Source organism: Cottoperca gobio, chromosome 24 (genome assembly GCF_900634415.1).
Source record: "Cottoperca gobio chromosome 24, fCotGob3.1, whole genome shotgun sequence".
NCBI classification, from domain to species: domain Eukaryota; kingdom Metazoa; phylum Chordata; class Actinopteri; order Perciformes; family Bovichtidae; genus Cottoperca; species Cottoperca gobio.
The window spans coordinates 13,493,651-13,517,000 of record NC_041378.1 but is presented as its reverse complement, the minus strand read 5'-3'; the positions used below and the strand labels follow the sequence as shown (position 1 = coordinate 13,517,000).

The following is a 23,350-nucleotide window of genomic DNA, read 5'->3' as shown; positions in this document are numbered from 1 at the left end:
ACACGTGCGCACACACTTACACGTGCGCACAGAGCGGAAGAAAGGAGAGGGGAGAAACCGCACCACCCCCCCCCCCCCCCCCCTCGCACGGTGAGCGCCCCTCCAAAGCATTACACCTAGGAGAAACACTGCAAGTAATCCTGCATTCTGGGAGCGCAATGCTCTAGTTGGTTTATAAGGTACTATGAGATCTTTAAAATATGCTGGAGCCTGACCATTCATTGCTTTGTAAATTAGGAGAAGGATTTTGAATTCTATTCTGTATTTTACTGGGAGCCAGTGCAGTGCAGCTAATACAGGAGTAATATGATCTCGTTTCCTTGTTCTTGTCAATACATGTGCCGCTGCATTTTGGATCAACTGAAGTGTGTTAAGCGACTTTTTGGGACAACTTGATAACAATGAGTTGCAGTAATCCAGCCTTGAAGTAACACATGCATGGACTAGTTTTTATGCATCATTTTGAGACAGGATGTGTCTTATTTGTGCAATGTTACGTAGATGAAAGAAGGCAGTCCTTGAGATTTGTTTTATGTGGGAGTTAAAAGACAGATCCTGATCAAAGATGACGCCAAGATTCCTTACAGTGGTGCTGGAGGCCAAGTTAATGCCATCCAGAGCTTCTTTTCTCATTAGAAAATGCGTTTCGGAGGCGTTTAGGGCCAAGTATAATAACTTCAGTTTTGTCTGTGTTTAACATCAAAAAGTTGCTAGACATCCAAGTTTTTATGTCCTTAAGGCATGCTTGAAGTTTAGCTAATTGATTGGTTTGATCTGGTTTAATTGATAGATATAATTGGGTATCATCCGCATAACAATGAAAGTTTATAGAGTGGTTCCTTATAAAATTGCCCAAAGGAAGCATATATAAGGTGAATAGAATCAGTCCAAGTACAGAACCTTGCGGGACTCCAAAACTGACTTTGGCTGTCATGGAGGATTTATCGTTAACACGTACAAATTGAGATTGTTCGTATGTGTTTAGCAGCTGAAAACTTAAGGTGCTACAATCAAGGGGGACATGATTGCGTGAATCCAATTTCATGACAATCCATCCATTAGCCTAGTTGCTTAGACTCCAAACAACAAAGGTCACCAAAATCTGTAGCTTTTATCCTTTGATAAGCAGGAATGTGTTAAGAGAATTTAATGGAAATTCAAACAATAATTGGTGAGATATTTCAGTTTCAACTTTGGATCCCTGACTAACCGACATTACGCACTTTTCAATGTTATACTGTCTCTGTATAGCGGACGCTCTTATCCAAAGTGACTTACAGTGACACTCACTACAGGGACAGTCTCCAACAACTCAGGTTTTAGTACCTTGCTCAGGGGCACAATGGCAGCCCTGGTATTGAACTCACAACCTTCTGGTTTGGAAGGCGCACCAGACTACTAGGCTATCACCACCATGTTTACTATAGTAAGTGTCTAGTGCCATGTATAGTAAGTGAATGAATAATGAAATAGACATTTTGACATGTCATAAAAAAACACATTTACTTTTATTAAGTTCTTTTATGTATTATTCAAAGTGAAGAATTGGGCTTGGCCTGTAAGGACTGAAGACCTAATTTGCACATGATCTTCATAATTCGAAGTCAAACCTGAGAAATTGGGACAGGAAGAATTTGGACTTGAGCGTCAGCTGCATAAAATTTAATCTAAATGTTAATATGCTGCAACAATCTAAATAAATCACTTGCCAATCACTTTGTTAAGATGCTGTTCAAGAATTATATTGCTTGGTGGAAGAATTACATTTAATTACAGGTTCACCAAATTAAAATGTGTTTGACTCTTGCGTTGAACTGTTAGCTGCTCAAAAATCACTTGTCCGTGGAGTTAATTAAGTGTGAAGGTGTGAAATAGAGTTTACAGAGGAGACTCAAAAACTAAAATGCATGGTTGGTTTTGGACATTCAACAAGAATGAGTGTGAGAGGAAAAGCATCCTGTCTTGCAGTTTTGGACCACTACTCAAAAGCTATAATTCCACAGCTAACTAACTTTTGTGACCAAAGTGTGTTCAAGCTCCAACATCAGCAATCATCCATGCTAAAATGTTCTGTGGCAGGTCACTGAATCTCTATCCGCTGCAGCAGTGCTGTTTTATAGTTGAGTCTGTGCTCTGACTATTCAACATAGAAGATAATTTTCCATTGGGGTTAAATGAAGACATCACACCACCACCTCCTTATGTGCTGTATTTCATTGCACAGATCCTGAAAAAAGTCTCATGCTTGCACAGCGAGCTTCTCGTCCATGCGAATCTGGACGAACCGTTTTAAATAGTAGGGTTTTAGTGAAAATGCATGTGTTTCGAGAAGTAGTGAGAATACGACTGGATAAATGAGACCTAGATTATACTGCACAAGTAGTGTGAGAGTTTGTAAACTGATGTTATGATAGTTTTGCTGTTGTTAAACGTGGCCCCCATTTACTTCCATTTATCAAGACTATTCTCTGTTTTTGGATTCTTCGTTAACTGTGACGGCATGCGAGATAAACACATTTTTCTTCACAAATTCAACACAGGGTTAGTAATTGATGTACAAATGGTGATTTTGGCCGTGAAGTATTCCTTTAACACAGAGCTCCTCTACAAACAAGGGACAAAAGACAGTGGATCATATTAGATAATAATGCAGGACCACAAATGTAGGACTCTTCTTTGTTAAAACTGCATTTTATGATGCATATTCCTAAAAATAATTAAAATGACACTACTAATTCACATACAGTGAACCTAGGGGTTCAAGGAGGTTGGCCACTTCACATGGAGATGGCTGGAAAGTCAGTGTCCATGTTGTCAAAGTAAATATTTTGTAATGCTTTAGGGGTCATGTAGATTATTAGAAAAGAAAATACTAAATTGTTTATTTTCATTGGGAATATAATTTGCAACCTTGAGCATGGAGCCCTTCGAAGAGACGCAGCTGAGGTTTTCCTGGCCTGAATCCCACTTTGAGGCACACTGGTTTGTAAACAGGTGTTTCCAGGCTGCCTGACAGTCATCGCCGTGTCCTGTTAATGCCACAGCAACATACATCCAAGAAAGTTACCGGGGTGGGTCCAAAAAAGGCAGATACGCGTGGATACCCCTTTAAAAGGCTCACCATGTTGCCATCACATGCTTCAGCACAGAAGTAGGATGAGGATGTTCTGGTTGTTGTTGTTATGTAAAACACATTTGTTTCTTATATAGTCTTAAACGGGACTGGACTGGACTTTTGCTGAGGATTTCTTTTTACTTTGTATGACAGGAGCGGGCACAGCCCACCCCGTCTGTCAGCGCTGCAGTCAGTCATGTTGTGCTGCTAGTTGTTGTTCACTAGCAACACACCGACTGGTGCGCAAACTGAAAGCTGCGTGCAGTGTTAATGCCAAGTGACGGGATATAAGCGACGTGTGTGCGGGCTACGGACTCTCTACTATCTCTAGCAGCAAGGCTTTGCAGCCGTGTTGGGTGTCGGAGTGGATGGGATATAAAAACATCCCGAGAAAACCCCGCTCGCCTCGGAAAGGAGTGTTACCTCTTCTTGCTAGAACAGAGTTGTTGGCTCCCGTCTCTTCTCTCCTCTCGTCGATATTTTAAAAAGAGGTTCCCTCGAGTGGAGTGCCGACATTCGTGGAGACAGTCGTGTGTATTTCCTCTAGTTGAGTTACATCGGTTAACCAGTGGGAGGAGGCTGACTTGCCTTACCTAGCCATTAGGAAAACAAGGTGCCCTGACTGGCTCCTCGCACCAGTGAAAATTAGACGATAGTGCCCGCCACGCAGAGCTACGTTACGGTAAGTAGCGGCTGCTCCACATTATCTTTCCTCATTGCTTTCTTGTTCGTTTTTTTATTCAGGCAGAGCAGGGGTCGCATGGCCAGCTTTCCCCTTTTTGTGTATGCTTTTTTTAGTCATGTATGCAGGACGTTGCAGAGGCAGATACTGGCCATGGTGATGAAGGAGATTCCCAAGGAGTGGTACTCAGTCGGACTGGCCGTGCAATGTGTGTTATCATACCCCCTCACCCCCCTCCCCCAGTCACCTCCGCCACCACCAGCCCCAGCCACCGAAGTGTAATGTTAAAGCGACAATAGTGCTTTGTGTGCTGAATAGATGGACACAAGGTCAATTATAACGACACAGCAGCCCCCGAGCTCACTAATACTATGATTGACTGGATGAACGTTCACCTGGATATCAACCCCACTGCGTGTGTGTTGGTGTGTAGGCTGTGTGTGTGCGCGCGCACGAGGGGTTACAAACTTTACGGCACATATGCCTGTGGCATTTCTTAGGGGTATAATTCACGTGTGACTCATGTTGGGCCTTTAACGGGCTACTTTAGGTTGAGTGGAAATAAACAAATCAGTCACTTTGAACTGAGCGATAACAGACAGCGGTGTGTTGCTCTGCTCAGGTAAATGAAGAGGCGTCACAAATGCCAAAGCAATTGGCCCACATCAACGTTTGCCAATTAGGTCATGAAGGCAATGAGCTCATAACGGAGGATGCTATTATGATATACATATATCACACACACACACACACACACACACACACACACACACACACACACACACACACACACACACTTCCTGTGGGTTGTCAGTGGATGATCTTCAGGACATGCACTGTTGAGAGGTGTGTGGGGGGGGGGGGGGGGGGGGGGAGTGGATACAGAGGGTCTTATTGAGTGATGTTTCTTTTTGGCCAGATTAAATTAAACCTGGACTAAACACAATATGAAATCAGTCATGTGTAAATATTTCATCACTTTAATAGAAGCCTGTTAAACTAAATACACATCTGATATACATTACATAAGGACATCCTGTGTGATAACAATTTCCTGTTTTGTGCAGATATGAACTGGAATCTGTTAAAACCTCATAATTCCTTAATTCCCAATCCTACACATTTTATGTTACCCTTCATTTGAACTCAATACGTTGGTTATACAATAGCTGCGCATGCCATTTTTATAACTTGCAATTCATGCACTTTTAATATTGGTATAGTGCATCACAAACCCATATTTAAATATTTATTCAGCAGTGGTGGAGGAAGTATTCCGATCTGTAAGTTAAGTAATAGTTTCTATTCAACTATACAAAAGTAAAAGTCCTTCATTCAAACTTGCTAAACTGACTATGCTTCTGGTGTTTGGGGTTTCCAGGAACATACAAGGTGTAACAATGAGCATCATAGAGCTATTAGATTTTGGAAATCCATAAATTTACTTAAGAGTTATACAGTAAGTGGAGATATGGGATGGGAAATATCAGACATAAATGTCAAAAGCTTTATCTTTGGATTAGTCTTGTGAATATGTCTGATCAGAGACTCACTAAAAAGATATTTATGTATCCTCATGATTGTTTGCACTTATTGTAATTCGCTTTGGACAAAAGCGTCCGCTAAATGAACTGTAATAATGTAATAATCATATTTAATTTGGACATTTCCCATGATAATCCCTGAGCTAAAGAGTTGAAATCCTTATTTTATTTGAACGCTTTGGCTTTTGGTTTTCACAACAGGTTACTTTTGTGTTATTCAGGAGATTATGAGCAAATTGTTTCTCATGTAAATAAAAAAAATGGTCTGTTGATATAATAGTGTAAAAAAAACAAGGTTATGGACATATTGTGTCTTAAAGTAACTGCAGTGTTGAATTTTATGTGAAGGGTAATCTAAACAAAGACAAAGATCTCAATGTGCACAGTTGCGCTCAGGGAGCCCTAGAGAGCGTCAGGTTCCAGAAGTCGCCTGGCTGTTTCTGGTGTGAAAGCTTAATAGATAAAATTGAGTGTGGTTCATCTTTGTTTTACTGTACTGTCTACAAAGACATGAGGGATGTACTTTTTTGTTGAATTTATGCTGAATTCTTTTGGCTGGATGACAATGAAAAACTTGAGTTTTGCTTCAGGAAGAGAATCTGTTTTGTAGCAGATTGTATTTGCCAAGCTTGGGAGAGAAGACAGGATATTTAAGACCGAGTGGTAAAATAATAATAATAATAATAATAATAATAATAATAATAATAATAACTGGTAATGGAATTAAATGTTTGACCATTACTACTGTATTTATGGTTTCTTGTAACCCCGTAACGGTTGAGCACTTTGTGTGCTAAACACAAATATATATCAAAATCTACAGAAAATGACCAATTCGACTGATATATTATCATATATTATGTTATTAAATTGTAAATACTGATCAGTAGCATTTTATTTTGTGACTGATTGCGGTGGAGCTTTAACTACTTTACATACAGTTGGATAGTTTAGTCGTTCCCAACCTGGGGGTCAGGCCCCTCCACAAGTTAAATCTGAGGCGTCATGAGATGAATAATGAGGCAGGAACAAAGAAAAGCAGACTTTTGATTTTGGACTGAATCTTTGTGCTTTATGTTAGAAATTAATTGGATAATTGGTTGCCTTTGTACTAACTGGTACAAAATAAAACCGATCAGCTGCAGCTATAAATCCTTCTTGTCAAATGAAGAGCTGACTCTTCAAACTAAGAAAATGTAAAGCAAGTATGTCTTCAATGTTTGCTTGTTGATTCAACTTTATATCTTTGTTGAATTTGTTTTCAAGTTCAGTGAACGTAACGCACTTAACTCTTTCAAAACTCACTAAACGGCTTTTAACCAATTAATTAACCTAAGTCCCTCAGGTTGTGCCTTTTTTAATACTGTGCTTCAGTTCATTATGTGAGTAAATGGACTTAGTTACTTGCTTTCACTGTTGATCAGTTACAAAACTAAACTAGAAGCGGACTCGGAGTTCGCCGACCTCCGACAAGATCATGCCCTCTTTAGCAATATTAATGCAAGTGAAAAATAATGCGTGCATCTTGCCCGTGATTTGGATCTGCTCTAAATTTGAATAGGTTTTACCTTGGCCCATGCTACACCCTTCCCCCACGTTTCATGGAAATCGGGCCAGTAGTTTTTCCATAATCCTGCTGACAAATCGTCATGAAAAGACATAACCTCCTTGGCGGGCCTAGGTATTTCTATGCTTTAATATAATCAGAATGAATATAATCACTATTAACCAACAGCCACTATTCTGTCTTGTTCACACTATCATAAATTATTTGCTTCTTTTTTCTGAAAAGTCTCCTTTTTCAGGACTACCATGAAACTATCTGGCAGTGCAAATGAAGGAAAACTGATCTGCCAGGCCACTTATTATTTGACACACTAGTTTATTGTTGTTGAACATTAATCTTTTGGAGTTTCTTCAGCAGACTTTACCACGCAGTCCCTCTTTACCACATTTACTCTCTTTGATCCTACAGACCGCACCCCACCTCACTAAGCCATCGTAAAACTTTAATATAAAAGTGTTTAAATGACTCCCACCTAGACCCGTCATTAAATAGCCATGCAGGTCTAATAACCGAGCCTTGACTGTAAAGGCAATCCTCTGAGAATTATCAATGGATCTCTGCCAACATACAAATCAAAAGCTTGAATCATCAATGAAATACGAGCCATGAGAAGAGTTTTTGGATTAGTGGTATATTCTGGATACTTAAATGGTCTATGCTTATGGTTGTTTTCATTTGTTATATTCGTCACTCAGATGTGCTAATCATTTACAATATGTTTGCCTTAATTTGACTTTCTGCAATGTTCAACAGAAATACCACAAGAGATTTTATGCCACTTCCTCAAATCTGTTCCCTAGTCCTGTCAGTCGCCATGAGGCAGTGATGGAAAGTAAATAAGTACTCAAGTACTGCACATCCCCGTCCACCGCAATTAGGTGTTCTGTACTTAATTGTGTTGTTCAGCTGATTTTGAACAAAACTGAGTACTAAATTGAGCCTTCTATTGAATGATGACGCTTATTTCTACTCTACACCTGCCATTACTACTAACTAACTTGGCTTTTTCCTTTTACCTGTAATGCCACAAAGATCTACAGCACAAGTCTGATGATCTGTTTGAGTGACTGTACATTTAAATTTCATTTTTAATGCCACACTTAATCAAATATTAAATATCAAAATGTGTGTTTACGGTTGTGGTGATTCGAACAGCTCCATACGGGAGCACCTCTCGAGGAGACGCTCGATTATCGTCATGGTTGCTCGGTTTCAGTGCATGAGGCTTGTTAATGTTCATTCACTGAAAAAACCCGGTACCTATACACCAGGTTTCCATTCTCTTCTCTGAAATGAATCACATCTGCTGGGCTGCTTTCTGCCCCATCACATTTCTATAAGAAAAATCTAGCCAGAGCTGACCTTGTGAATATCATGAAATCTTAATATGCAATATCCTTTCATGGTGTTATATGTTAAATTTCATAATTAACCCGTGTGTGTGTGTGTGTGTGTGTGTGTGTGTGTGGTAGACAGCACTCTGGTACATGTGTGTACAGAGGTTGGATGGCCTCTGTGTGTCACTTTCAATGATCCATCTGTGCTTTTCTTAGTAAGAAACCAGAAAGATTAACTTTCACACGGTGAAAGGATGTTTGTGGGTCCATCAATATATAATAATGACTCTTACATCACACAATAATCAGTGCCTCTCATAATACATAGAAGCAAAGTAATGTTGTGATTTTTACTATCATTCATTTTTCATATAATGACTGACCTTGCATAACATTACAATATGTTTTCCATTGGGCCTTAACTCAGTGAATAAATGCCTTTTTGTAAAAATGAATTCTCAAAAGCACACATCTACTTGAAGTAAAATTGTAACGGCTGTTACTATGGAAAATATGTCAAAGTGAATCATTGAATGAGCAAACTAACTTTAAAGGGATACTCCTCACAAAGTCTGTCTTTTAAAGCACGAAACATTCAACCCCTGGAGACTTAAAAGGTGGTTGTTAAAAAGTTAACGTTCGCTTCTAACGGAGAAAGAAAGATTCACAGTTATTAAGTTAAATATCTCAAAAAAACGAAACACAAACTTCTTCAGTGTAATAATTTATTTTGCTCACTATGTTCCAAACATTCATGCTGTATTTGTGCTGGCTGCTTGGTCTGAATTCTTATTGGAGGTGACTGATTGGGTCCCGGCCCTGTCACTCAAACAGTCAAGGCAGTGAGGCGTAACACCTGAGGACCTTCTTTATTGTCACTTAATGTGTGAAAGTAAACTATTTTTTTCTGAGCAATTCTCCTAACCCTACCCTTTAACAAAATCTTGATTTTCATCCAGTTCGCAGAATTTGTTTAATCTAATTGTTTTTAAAATATTTTAATAATGAATGTAAAGCACTAGCATTACAGCATATTTGACGTATAGGGACGTTTAGGTAACTAAATTTAATTGGTTTAAAATTAGGGAAATATTGTGATCATGGTTAAAGATGCATTCATTTATTGATTTATTTAAATTGTATTTGTCCACCTGGAGGAAGCTTAACAAGCAGAAAACATGACAAATCATCACCTAATAAAGTTGTAACATCCTAGCAAACATTATATGTGTTTATTATAAGTTAACAATCTTTCTCCGTTTCGTTCTCTTTGGCGGCACCTACGGCAATTAGCGGTCAGTAAGTTGGCAGTTGGCATCTGGGCCCAGCCTTCTTGGCAACGTGCGCCTAGCGTCTCTGGCGGACCATCCACTGCTAGGTGATGGAAAACGTGTTACTTACTGTGAGACGCTTGTGATTTTTCCCAGGAATGTCGCCACACACACACCAGTTCATAATAATCAGTGGGCCTCAGGCTCGAACGCCACTGTGTTACCTCATTCAGTGATAGACATTTATTTAAATGAACATTTGCATTTGCAGCCATTTTGCCACAGTTTGACACTTCTGTAGTTATTTTTACCAAGTGGGAGATTATAAACTTAATGAACAGCTCTTCAGGCTTGGTTGCATTTACAGTCTGAACGATATGCCGTGAACGCTGTATTTGCATTCATTTGGAGTCATGTGTCTGGCCACCTGATGAATGTCCAATACTGATTCTCACTTTAGCTGTTTTGGTCTCCATCAGCTCCTAAAGGAAATATTAAAACATGTAAATAGTTTTCTAAGACAAATAACAAGTGAGTAGTTTTTAATGTAACAATCAAAATGAATGTATCCGCTTCAGGGACGTATTGATTATTTGGCATTACTCATTACGAAAATCGCTACAGTTTCTTTGTCAAGGCACAAAAAGGCTCGCCCTAAATCAGGCACCTTTTTGAAGCATGTGAATTGATGTAATAACAGTGTAACTAACTGTATAATTCAGCCCTTTCAGCTACTCTGACGTTCATCACTATTTCTTGCCATTAAAAAGGCTTTTGAGTAGGCCCTACTGTAGCTAGCAAAGTGGCTGCTTTCATTGATGGCAGGTTGTGATTTTTCATCTGACAAAAAAAAAGCCTCTAAAATGTTTCTGGAGCAAGAAAAAAAAAACACTAAGAGATTCTCTTTACATGTCAGATGCAATTAAAACCAATAAACCTAATATTTTGTATGGTAACTAACACAGTTTTTAAGTGGTGGTGTGCATGAAATGTTAAGGCATGATAAACTACACCCTGCTATTTTCACATGCCAGTTCTGTGAAGCCATTTTTGTCGGTTAAAATGACGGATAAGATAAATAAAAAGGGTAACTGGTGAGTTTCAAATGTTAGTAGTTAGTCATTTCTGTCTTTTAATTTACACATGTATTAAATGATTTATCAGATCAATGCTAAACACTGTCAACAGTGTCAGCGTAGACATTATGAAAATGTGCCATTGGCTGGTCACAAGCAACACACAGAACCTGTGCACCCTATGAGACACACCTATTAGCAAGGTGCAGGCAATCTAAACAACGACACCGCCACTTCTATTCTTACTCACTCCACATCCTATTAGGAGTGTAAAGCTTCACAAGACTCTCAGGATATTACAAAGTCTGCCGCGATATGTCTTTGATTCAATATCATATGCCTAATTAACAGAATCAATTACATTTATATCAACTCATTACTTGCAACTTAATGATTTGACAGTTTTATTACTGGGCCCCTCCAGACATTTGAATGAAAAACAATCTATTTGTTTTAATAAAAATAATAAACAATATACTTGTCACTGTAAAGGGCCAAATAGTTTTTTTTAGTTGCGCTTCGACAACAGACTTGGCGACACAGACGTGACAGGGGAATTTCAAAATAAAGTTGTATCCTATAGATGATGATATGCATCAATCTTTTGATTTTGCATCTAATTTGTGGATCGTTGCTCACTGACTGACTTTACAATTGGCAAAAAATGTTAATGAACAGTAAACTGAATAATTCAAATCCATATAATTACAACATTTTAGAGACTTTGGCGCTGGGGATGGGAACGCATGACTTCTGTATTTCTGAAAACACTCTTATTTGAATATATGTAATATGATTGGTAGGCTGAAAGTACGTAACAGCTATGTAGTTAGTTAGCTCCACTTCCACCAGCTACAACACTAAACTGCTGCTTAATGAAATGCATAATGCATAAAATACTTCCTCTACTGTGATAAGTATGCGTTTTATAGTTAAACAACAATACACAATGGAGTTAGCTTTTGAGGGAACATATGGTACTTGATCTCATCTGGACATTTAGTTGTTTGTACTTGATGTGTAGTCTAGTTCGTCATGGTTCCAGTCCCAGCTAGTAAGTACATTTATTTAATGATGAATGTCAAGAAATATAAACACATACAGATATTTTAGAAATAAATATTTCTACCATTTAGATACATGGCAGTTCAGAGCTGCTTTTAAGTGAGTTTGAGCTTTCCTTTACATCCCATAACTCATCAGAACTTTGTTAAATGGGAAGCATTTAAAAACCATATCTCCCACGCACCACATGGGACACTGTTGATATCATTTTTAATGCCTTCCTCTTTCAAATTAATTTCTCTAGACGTGTTTTACCAGTCTGGTGGCTGACTGGTCGTGGTGTGGTCACGACAAATGACAGGGTGAGGCTGTGTGTCGTCGTGGTGGTGGTAGGGGGGGGGGGGGGGGGGGGAAGTAACATCCATCGGCCGTGATGTAGCCGCGCCGCGTTTTAATGTAGTGAAAGCAAGTTACGTCGGATACTGTCTGCAGAAATGTAGTTTCTTATCCCCCTTTACCATAAACAGCTGTCTGTCCGTCATTCCAGGAAGGGGGTGTCAAGTGAGCTTGGCCCGTATGGCAATTGGTTCAGATTAAGTTTTTCTGTGCAAATCGGTGGAAGCCCAACCAGGAAGAGCACACACACGCACACACACACATCTCGCAGGCAGCGCCACCGACCGTCCTCTCTCCACTCCTCCCCAGCTCTCCCAGTTACGGAGCTCTGCCATCGCACCAGTCCGGCGGCTTCCTCCCCCCTCTTTCCCCGCAGATTTGTTCGACGGTTCCCGGCTGGCAGGAGGAAGCGTGTCGGCGAGCCGTAAGTTACCAGCTCGATTGTTTTTTTGTTGCTATTTCGCCCTGAATGTTTGAAGTTGTTCCGACTGCCCAGCCGTCCAGAGAGGAGCGCAGAACCCATTTTTCGCTTCGTGCACCAGAAGCGATACACGGGGCTGCTGCTACGTGCCGGATCCTCCCAGGTCTCAACTAGGGCTGGGATCAGAACAGCCACCGTGTCGGTAATGAGGAATCCGGTTAGAAAAATGTGATCAAGACGGGTGACTGCCCTTTATTTTGCTTGGTGTGTGTGTATTCGGGTAGCCCCCCTTCCCTCTCCAGCCCATATTTAGAGCCTGGCTGGCTACTTCAGATGGGCAAGCTACGTCAAGCTGTACTGTATCCCATCCTACTGTATTGCTCGGCCACTGTATGTATATATTTACGCATGTAGTATACATGTAGGCATGTCTGCAAACCTCCCTCGACATCTCAGCGGATCGTGTTGTAGATCAAGCTCAAGGCTGCGGTGCAAGTCTTTGAAGAAAAAAACAACAGACAGTGACCTAATGTTTGAAATTCTTCTCTGTTGATGAACCTCAACATGCCAGCGCCTCATAGCTGCTCCTCACCAGCTGTGAGTGACATGGGAAATGTTAAATAAGAGCCTTCTCAATCCGATCCCAATGGACTTCATTACCCGGCTGGTTATTTATTTTTGATGTGTGTTCTGGATCTACCTTCAAGTTGAAAGGAGGGACATTTTAAAACCAGAGGTGTTAATTGCAGGTGTGATATTGGCTGATGGTGAGTTGGATATGATTGTAGCACATGCATCCAGTGTTCAGTGATCATGGAGCAGAGTTTGAGTTGTTGTCTGCAAGGTGTATTGCATGTTGCTTATTGGTTGGATAATGTAGTGGTTTATGAACCTCGCCTTTTGACACTTTACAATTAAGCCAATCCTTTACTTCTTTGACCTTTTATCATAAATGATAGAATCAGAGCGGACTTGAGTTGTAAGCAGTTCCACGACAAATCGTCATATTTAAGAAATGTTAGAGGCTCGGAGAGGTATTCAGTATTTCACAAGAAAAAGAAAATATTTTGGGATTGAAGGAACATTTTTGTGAGGGGAGGGGGGGTCAGGAAAACAATTTTACTCAAGGGAGGGTATTTGTTGGGAATCAGGGAATGTTAAAATATTTTTGCCTTTTCAGAATTATATACTATTTCATTCATTCTACAGCAGAAATGTTGCGCTGTTAAAGTCCGTCGGCACCAACAGAAGTAGAGAGTGTCTTTATTATATTGTTTTGGGTTTAGGGGTATAAGGTATTGCAGTTTTTCAGGGGGAGGGTCCAAAGAAAATAATAAAAATGCTGTGGAGGGCCTACCTTATTTTAAACTTCCATACAGTCCCTTAGATAAAATAGTTTATAACACACTATTGTGTAGTTGTTAACAGATATGAGGACATTTCTAAGTGTTTATGAATGTCTGCTAACATTTAGGTATAAGCATCCATCACTGGTCTATAAACAGTTAATGAATGCTTCATAATACAGTAAAACATAGTTATAATCACAAATAAACATGTCTTCAGTATGTTTAAGTACATTTATAAATTGTTTTAAACCCGCTGTACATGTTAGTAACATGTTATTACAAATGCTACCATGATATAGTGATAATACAATACCCTGTAATAGTTATACATTATAAACCTTAACCTACAAACTATTTATTACCCCGAAAGTAAAGTGAAACTATCCAGTGCATTTAAAACAACCCACAGTTTGGGATTAATTTAATATGTTGAATTTGTGGCCTGTTATTACTAATATATGCTCATGTAATATTCTCAAAGTAACTCAATGTGTGCGTGTGGTATTCTCTTCTATGTTTGAAGTGATGTTTTCTGTATTGTGGCAGTTTTATCCTTTATTATCACGGCTGTATTGTTATACATTTAGAACAAACTTGTGTCCTCAGCGGTAATTTACTGTGACATTTGGTGCTTCATCTGCTCTGTTGGATTATATTTACCTTTTTAATGAACTATTGTAATATTAATATTTATACCATATAGTTGAATCCAGTACATTAAACTCGTGTTGGATGGAAACATTTATAGTTTGTTTCGATGGTTGCTTATTCCTGTTTCACAGTGTACAAACAGACGAGTGGAGTCTATAGATGATCAGTCAGTTTGTGGGTCCTGATTCTGTGTGTCCACCTGGACTGCTGTTTTATACACATTGACTCCAGAGTCTTGGGAGATCTTGCAAGTCTTATCATAAAAAAGTATCCTGGTGTGCCCGGTGTTTGATGCTCGGAAAGGAGCTGATGATCTGTGTTCTTACCAATTAGAGTTGGAGCGCAGGGTCATTGATCTTCCCGTAAATGTGAGATTACTTCCTGAGGATCACCAGGCCTAACTGTTTAAAGAGCCAAATTGTCGTTTGGCCTCAACGCTGCCACATGAGATAATATCAAACGGGTTATTCTCTCCAGTGTTTCCCCACCTACACTTCTCAACAGTGACCCACAACTGCTGGTGGAAAATTATCTTGGCGGTTTTAAAAGAAAAATCATGATAAAAGCTCAGTATTGATTAGATGTGAGATGTGAGAGGTGCTTTAAACATATTTCGGTTATTGAGATCCTTTAAATAATTCATCGGTCAGATTCTGAATAGGAAATCAGAGTATGAAGTGAAACACTTCTGAATTTTAGGTTTGATGTGTATGTCATACTGGTATTGAATTTCAGTCTCAGCAGGCAAGGTCACACTACAAAACGGATTACATCTTGTCTGAGAAGCACGGCCCAAAGTAACCTGTCCTATGACAGGGCACAGACGGAGGGACACACAAAGATTAATAAACATGCTTCAAAATGTTTCACGGTATTAAAACTTTTTGTCACATTTTAAATCACAAGTGTTTTCAGAGGTTCAGGATGATAAAGAGACGCGGTTATTAAATGCTGTTATTTCCTTTGGGAAACGCTATAGACATGGGAGTTGTACTTCAGGAAGTTATACTTAAATTTCATTAACCCTGGAGCTACACTCGTGTTGGCTATTGGCTGGGAACATTCTGTCATTTCAGTCTTGGACCGCCTTCACGCTGCACAAGCACAGTCGGACGAAATCAAACATGTTTTAAAAATCTTGTCGGGCTTCGACTGTTTATGAGTCGTCAGTTGGGCCAAAATTTAAAGTCTTTAAAGAGTTCACAGAATGAAAACATCAGAGCCTCACACAGCCACGTTAGTCCGAACAGAAGCCTGTAATTCTTGAAGTCCAGCTCCATACAGAAATACAAATCTTACTGTGATAAATAATCCTTATGGTGATAAACTGATGCTATGATATAAAGCTTATTTAAGGAAGACCTCAGAGTCTGCCCTGTTTCATCATGGTTGGGGAGGGGGCACAGAATTCGGCCGAACCAAACTTCCCAATCCTCGCAGACACGAGCTGATTTTGAGCGAGAAACGCAGGTTTTTTCACAATACTGCTTGAAAATTCACCTGTATTATCATCATATCCAAACAAGAATCTATGTGATTATGTGTTCGGTGCAATAAAAAAAAACAGAGTGTGTAGTTCCTCTTTAAGAGGGGATTTCATTAACCGATTATAGCTAATTATAGGAAGTAATGGGGTAGGACAAGAAGCGCTTTTGAGTTGTAAAAAAAACCTCCTCCTTTCAGTTTAGAAAGGTTGAATTGCAGAAAATGTATAATTGTATTTGCTTTAGGGAGTTTTTCTTTGTGGTGCTGATTCTACTCTGTGTACTATTTTTATATACAGATCTTTACAATTTACCCATCTTATTAGGCAAACGATACATCTTTATTACTCAAGCTCCTGTATAAAAATACACTGCATTACCATTTCCCTAAGCACCTAAGAAAATTCATGGACATCATCTGAAGAACACCTGCTTAAACATATACATGAGTCATTCATTGGATGTTGTTCTGAGCTCAGGGAATATTTTTCATGAATACGCCTAAGATTATTGTTTGTTGCTAATTGAGTTTAATTGCTAAATGATTTCACAATGAGCTTAGGGAGCATGCTGAGTATGTTTTGTTAGATGTATGGATGATATTCTCTCTACATAGATGAACTATACGAATCAACTTCTAGACATTGCTTGTTGCCTGGTTCAAATATGCATTTAGCTGGCTTGTTTATTTGGCTTATTTTCCTCAGTTGAACTTAATATTGTAGTAAGTCCCCCTGACATTTTCCTTTCAGAATAAACAATTGACTTTAACAAGCTGTTATTTGCATGCTGTGTGCACACTAGGTGATAAGGCAATGAGCACAGTGAATGAATGACAGAGGGCATCAGTTACTTCTATGCTACATAAAACACACACAACACCGTTATAATTAGAGGATCACAAACCGGCATACAATAGCTGAGAGTTCGCCATATGATCAAATCAATTCAGTCTGATCACAAAACCATTCGACTGAATTTTCTCATCAGTAAACGTCTATATATATTGCATCAAATGTTGTTGTGTTTATATCTAAACTGAAGGCTTATGTAAGATAGTCGATATCTTTGTTTTGCTTGTGTTCTCGCTTGCTTTCATTTCCTTTGTACTTTCCACACCAGAAAAGCTCATCCAGCTTTGTCTCATTTTAAGTCATGACAATAAAAAAATGTTTGAAGTAATGTTAATGGTTCCTACTTGGTCCATAATACACATTTTACCACTCCCTGAGTGTCTGCCCTGACCATCAATCCTGCTCTGAAATGGCCAAAACTGTGGTGCCTGCTGGTCTTAAAGTCTTCTGTGTGATTTTAAGAAACAAAAGCCATAAAGATGTTTTAAGATGTTCAACGTTTTTAGGGCTGAACCAGCTCTCTAAGGTTCCAATTAAAAGCTTTGTTTGTAAGTAACTTGAACTACTGTATAGCTCACTGGTTGTTGTTCTGTCGATTGTGAACATTGAGGGCTCATGGTGAAACTAGGACAAACCTAAGTTTTGACCACTTGTCGGTCTCCTTTATCTCTAGGCCCCGTGGAGAAGCATGTGATGACTCACGCAAGGCAGAAGGGTTCCCTCAGGCAGAGCGACAGTAGTGCTGAGCGGTGGGACAACTGCCCTCCTTGGCCACATGTTGGCACTATGGGCGACGCCTGTCCTGAGCGCTCACTTCGATTCGGGAGGACAAAGAAGATAAGTGAGATCATCAAACAAAAGAAAGTCAAGGCTCAGAAGGTGAAAGACAAAAGAGGGAGGACAGAAAAATCTGATCAGAACAGAAAACACGACCGGAGGCGGGATAAGAAACGGGACAGGAAGTCGTATCCTTTGCGCAGGAGGGCAGGGGCTTCAGATGGGGAGGGACTCAGCTGTCACGTCCTCCTTACACGATTGGAGGAAAGCATCCGCGACCAGGAAAATTCTAAAGAAAGCGCACGAAAGGATGCACGCCGACATTCATCTCTTAAACCCAAACCCAAAAAAGGGAAACGCAGTGAAAGAAAAGGGGCAAAGTCATTACCAAAAACCAAATCTAACAGTCAGAGTCATGGCGAGTGTATTCTTGTCCCACAACCTCGCAAGCGCAGACTGGCCTCTCTCAATGCTGAGGCAGTGAACAGTCTACTGCTTGAAAGAGCTACTGACCCTCAGACGGCAGTGAAACAGGCCAGGCGACAGGAAGAGCCCACGAATGGAGGGACGTCACTGGATGCAAATCCAACCAAGAGTCGTGTCCGTGGAGGTACGAAGGCTACACGAAGGAAACGTCAGTAAAGCCTCCACGTCTCACAAACTTGAACTGTGCCAAAGCTCTAAGCAGGTCAAAAAGGCCAAAGCCAAACGAGCAGAGAGCGTGCGGATGAGTCAGGAGAGTCTGGATGCCCCCACCCCCAGACGACTGGCTGGACTCAACGCTGCAGCCCTGCTGAAGTTAACCAGCTCCTCTGCTACCAGTAAACCGAGAGTAAAGGCTGCACCCACAGCCACCATCACATCAGACTGCAAGGTTCCTGCTTCGGTCTCAACCCCAAAACAGCTCCCCAGGGTCAAACTCAAACACAAAGGGCGCTTACAAAAGCAGAAGGGGAAAAAGGTCCCTCCCCTCCACAGTGGCTGCACAGCCTGCAAGAAGAAGGCGGACTTTGAGCCCAAAGTGGAGTGGGAGACCGGCAGCAGCACCCATCGACTGACCAAACCAGGCTACCAGTCACGCAGCATGCTAGCGTACCCGCTAAAGCAAGTGAAGGAAGAGCCGCTGGAAACCGAATTGAGCCCATACTACTGCTGTCCGCCAGAGGGCTCAGTAGAATACTGCCATCGCTTGGCCTTCTTCCTGGGCCAACAGCCCTACGGAGAATCAAACGAACAGCCACTTAACTCAGCCATGACTCCTGTGAAGCGCGAGTGCCTCGTAACCTCACCGTCCCTGACTCATTCCCACCCGCACAGAGCTCTGACCCTCAGCCCCCACTCCTGCCTCTGCACCGCCGACCACTGCTTCTCTAGCTACTACGTTCACATTGCCCACCCGACACACACTGGAACACCATCAGCAAGCCTGGCCTCGCGACCTCTGAACTTTACCCCTTCCAGTTTATGCCCTAATCGGACGACTGGCTCCAAGCTGCTGGATCCGCGGGTGTCCCACGGCTCGGGGCTGGCCCACCCCGCCTACTGCAACTCGGTGGACTTCGCCCTGTTACGGTGACGCCTGCGGGATCAGCGGCTACGCCTACAGAGCCATGCCTCCCGTCACCAGCAGGGGTTGTTCTTTCAGTACAGGATGCACTGAATGCACAAACAGCATCAAAACAGGTGAGTGGAAAAAGGAGACGGATGATCACTGAAGTATTTCAGCTGATTAAAATTCCAGACAGTTACTGAAGGAAGTAAGTGAATGAAGCAAATAGTCAATATCACACTTAGACTGTCTAAACAACCACATTTAACATTTTCAATAAGATCTGGAGCAGGTTACTGAAAGAAACCCATATCCCAGTGTTATTGAGGTGTTACTTAAATAACTAAAGAGTCCTTTGTTGTTAAATGTTTGCCTAAGGCTAGTTGTGTGGCCCAAGTGTGAACCTTTCTGTTTTTTTGTTGTCTTTTTTGTTGTTCTGAGCTTTGAAAGTGTCCATAGCTTTAGGCTCTGACTTAGATATTCCTTGATAAGGAGCTCTATGCTCATATGTAATATTTTCCATGACAATTATGTTATACATGGTTGGACTGATGAATAAGATAAAAAAGAAGCAGCAGAACCATGCAATTGCTAATTTTATGTAACTGCACGTATGCAACTGCAACCTAAAGTTTACTAACATTAGCTACTTTTACAGTACGACTGTAGCAGCAAAACACCTGAGTGTAAACTGATCAAATTTGTAAGAGGAAGATTGTGTCATTTAGTCTTTCAAATGGTACATAGTCGAGCTTTAAGTGCAAATTAGATCTTTGTTGGTTTCTTGTTGTATTATTAAGTGTTGCTTTCACCCTTTACTTTTCCAGAGGGTTACTCCTCTCCTCAGGGTGACCACAGCCCCTCCCTTCTGGTTCCCCCCTCCATGCCTATCTCCAGCTGCCCTCTATCCAGCGTGCCCACTTCCACCCAGACTAAACCCCACCTGCTAACCCCCCTGTCAGGGCGGGACCAGCCCCAGGCTAGGTTAAAGCTGGCCACAGAATGCCCAGAGAGCAACGAGCCCTCCAACGGCTCCCTGTCCATGGGCCGCACACGGCTGCCCCAGAAACAGCCGTCGCCCTTGCCAAGCCTCCACAGCACCAAACAAAAGAGAGTCAGCCGCAGACGTGCCACCAACGGTTGGCGGCCTGTGGGAATGCCCACGGAGAGAGAGGTCTTTATTGCGGTAGGTTATTTGCGAATGCTACTCTGAGTAGAGAAGATGAGCAAGAGATTAGAGAGCTTTTTGTCTGGTTGTCTCTCTAGTGAGACTGTTTCTCTTCTATTCCACTACCTGATAATAACCTGTTAGGAGAAACCTTAGCATCCACTCATGTGCTTGGCAGAAAGAAAAAAAATCAGCTCTAGAGGGAAAAGATAATTGTGTTTTGACCACACAGCTCCGTGTGACAGGTTCCTTTTTGTCTTTATAATGAGAATTATATCTGTCCCTGTCGGTGTGTATGCGTGCATGTGAATGTGTCTGTCTCAGGGAGAGGATGAGACGGCCCTGCGGCAGTGTTATGAAGGAGTGGAGAGGGACGGTGAAGTGATACATGTCAGAGACACTGTGCTGCTACGATCGGGCCCCAGGAAGAAATCCCTCCCATATGTTGCCAAGATATCATCCCTGTGGGAGGACCCCAAAACAGGTAAGGGAGACGAGGAGGGGGAGATCATGAGATCATATGATGGACGAAGGGACATATGGCCAAGATTGTTTACGTGTGTGTTTGTGTGTGTGTGTGTTTGTGTGTGTGTGTGTGTGTGTGTGTGTGTGTGTGTGTGTGTGTGTGTGTGTGTGTGTGTGTGTGTGTGTGTGTGTGTGTGTGTGTGTGTGTGTGTGTGTGTGTGTGTGTGTGTGTGTGTGTGTGTGTGTGTGTGTGTGTGTGTTATATTTGCCTTCTCAGGAGAGCTGATGATGAGTCTTTTCTGGTACTACCGACCTGAGCACACACAGGGAGGGCCGAGATCCCAGCACACACTGTGAGGTGAGGCTCCATTTAATGTTGGCCAGCGGTCAAATGACAGCTTTGCAGGAAAACAGCAACAGCACACTAAAACTGTGTGTGTGTGTCCTATTAAAAACAAATGAACTGAAGTAAACGAATGCCTAGATGTGTACATTAATGGACGAGTATTTGACATTCACATTCACATACAATTATTTCATTAGTAAATGCAGACAAACTATAATATCAATATGAAAGTGTGAAATAATCCAATACATTTTTATAACTCAGCTTATTAAAATTGTTTAATATTATTTGTTTGTTTCACATTGTCATGGTTTATTACATATTTGAACTGGATATAGAATTACTCATTTCATAATGTAATTATATTTGTTTAACATTAAATACCTTGGTGCACCATAGTGTTATATCTCATATCTCCCTTCCATTACTTGCATCACATATTTATGGGCTGAAATAGACATTTTGTGATGATCAATTACTCGTTCTTCATAAGTAAGCGGTAATGCGTAATGATGTGTCCTGAAAATAATGTGCGAGGAGGAGGTGAGCAAACAGTCACCGCTGCTGGAGACGTTATTATCTTCCCCTCTGCAGCCCTGAAACTGTTGAAAGTTGGGTAGCACTTTAGTGTGACCACAATGCCAAATGATGATATCTCTGCCATGTCAGACAAAAAGAGAAGAGCAATTTCAGCGTTAGAAAGTGAAACACTGCTCATGTATATATTCACGACGGATGTCTACAGCATGTTTTGAGTAGAGCAGGGTTTTTGTGTGTGTGGCAGTGGCATGTAAGGTGGAAACGCAGAAGCAGTTCTATTGCACATGAACAGCTACGCTCTCCTCTGTGCTCACAGTTAAAGAGTGCTGTCATTTCTTCAGCCCTCAGCCAGCGCTATAGGAGACACTTGTGTTGATGTGACATTGTTCGCCCACTGTTGGTTTCAGAATGAGATTTTCGCCTCTCGGCATCAGGATGAAAATAGTGTGGCCTGCATAGAAGACAGATGCTACGTTCTCCCACTAGCCCAGTACTGTAGGTAAGTACACAGACACACAAACAGGAATACACACCAGCGAAGAGAAAAAGTATTTTTAAAGATTTGGTGTCGCTCCTTTTTAATTAAAACATCTGCTTCGTCGATATGTGGAAGCATGTTTTTCCTTTTAAATAAACCTACAGTAGCATGAAGATACATTTGACTTATATTATATAATATATTTGTATTTTTTAGATTTTGTGCCTTGGTGAAGCGGCGTGCCGAAGGCGCTCCACCTGGCAGCGCCAGCATGGTGCCCTGCCGCGCCGACTTTGCCCCCCCTTCCCACCGCTGTGTGCCCACAGACGTCGGCCCCGAGCTGGTGTATCTCTGCCGGCACGTCTACGACTACCGCTTTGGACGTATCCTGAAGAACCTGCAGTAGAGAGAAGAAGGGGTGCATTAATTAATCACCTCCCCTCCGGCACAGAGGTGGGGGGGGTGATGAAGGACTGAAAACTCCTGTCTTTTCTGCTGGGGACCGTTACGATCACAGGGAAGGGGGATGATGGGGTGGGCTTGGTTTTGAAGCAACAAGTATTTGACACATTATGAAGCACAGATCCCTTTAGTTGACTGCAGAGGGGTTACAATGTGATAGAATCCATCTCTGTCAGAGCACCGACATTTCCTGGTTTGGAAGACCGAGGAATATTCATTCATCAGCTTGGATATTTCAGCTTCAACAATCCTCCGAGGTTACTTGGAGGCTTGCGTGCGTCCCCCTCCTCGCCTGCCAGGAATGCAGAACACCAGGCTGAACTGGGCTCCTGTCAGTGCCGCGTTTCCCCCAAAGCATCTTAGCACAACAATCATGTTTGTTCCATTTGTAAGCCAGTGGCTCAGGAATGGTCCGGTGCTAAGGTGCTTCCGGGAGAACACAAGCCTGCACTGTCAGCCCAATGTTAACAGTGTTCAACCAGCCGGGGTGAAGGAGCAGCTAATGTGTCGTCTTATTTCTCCCTGATTTGAGTTTGTCTCAGTTGTTTGTTTCTGTGTGTGTGAAAGAGAGAGTGGGAGAGCGAGTGTTGTCAGTGTGGATAAAGGGATAAATGTGGGTATGTGTGATGGTTTTTTAGGAGACTTTCAGGCAATCAAACCAAACAAGCAGCTTTAGAGGAAGTGGAGCTCTCTCCGCACGTCCTCTCTCCTGTGTGCCACAGTGCACTGACAGAAACATTTTCATCTCGAGCGATGATCTGCGTAAACTAAAATACTGTATCTGAAGGGGGTTTGTGAGACTGATTTTTCCTT

At 41.4% G+C, this 23,350-nt stretch overlaps 1 protein-coding gene across 1 annotated transcript in view; it reads left to right on the top strand.

The window, feature by feature from the left end:
* The first annotated feature begins 12,090 nt into the window (after positions 1-12,090).
* Positions 12,091-23,350, top strand: part of LOC115004015 (bromo adjacent homology domain-containing 1 protein) — a 12,518-nt gene continuing 1,258 nt past the window's right edge. Inside the window, 10 exon segments of the mRNA XM_029425983.1 lie at positions 12,091-12,417; positions 17,426-18,153; positions 18,155-19,084; positions 19,086-19,212; positions 19,906-20,264; positions 20,571-20,730; positions 20,989-21,041; positions 21,043-21,069; positions 22,005-22,096; positions 22,292-23,350. The exon segment at positions 22,292-23,350 is cut by the window's right edge and continues 1,258 nt beyond it. Of these exon segments, the coding sequence (XP_029281843.1) occupies positions 17,446-18,153; positions 18,155-19,084; positions 19,086-19,212; positions 19,906-20,264; positions 20,571-20,730; positions 20,989-21,041; positions 21,043-21,069; positions 22,005-22,096; positions 22,292-22,481 (2,646 nt within the window). The 5' untranslated portion in view covers positions 12,091-12,417; positions 17,426-17,445 and the 3' untranslated portion in view covers positions 22,482-23,350.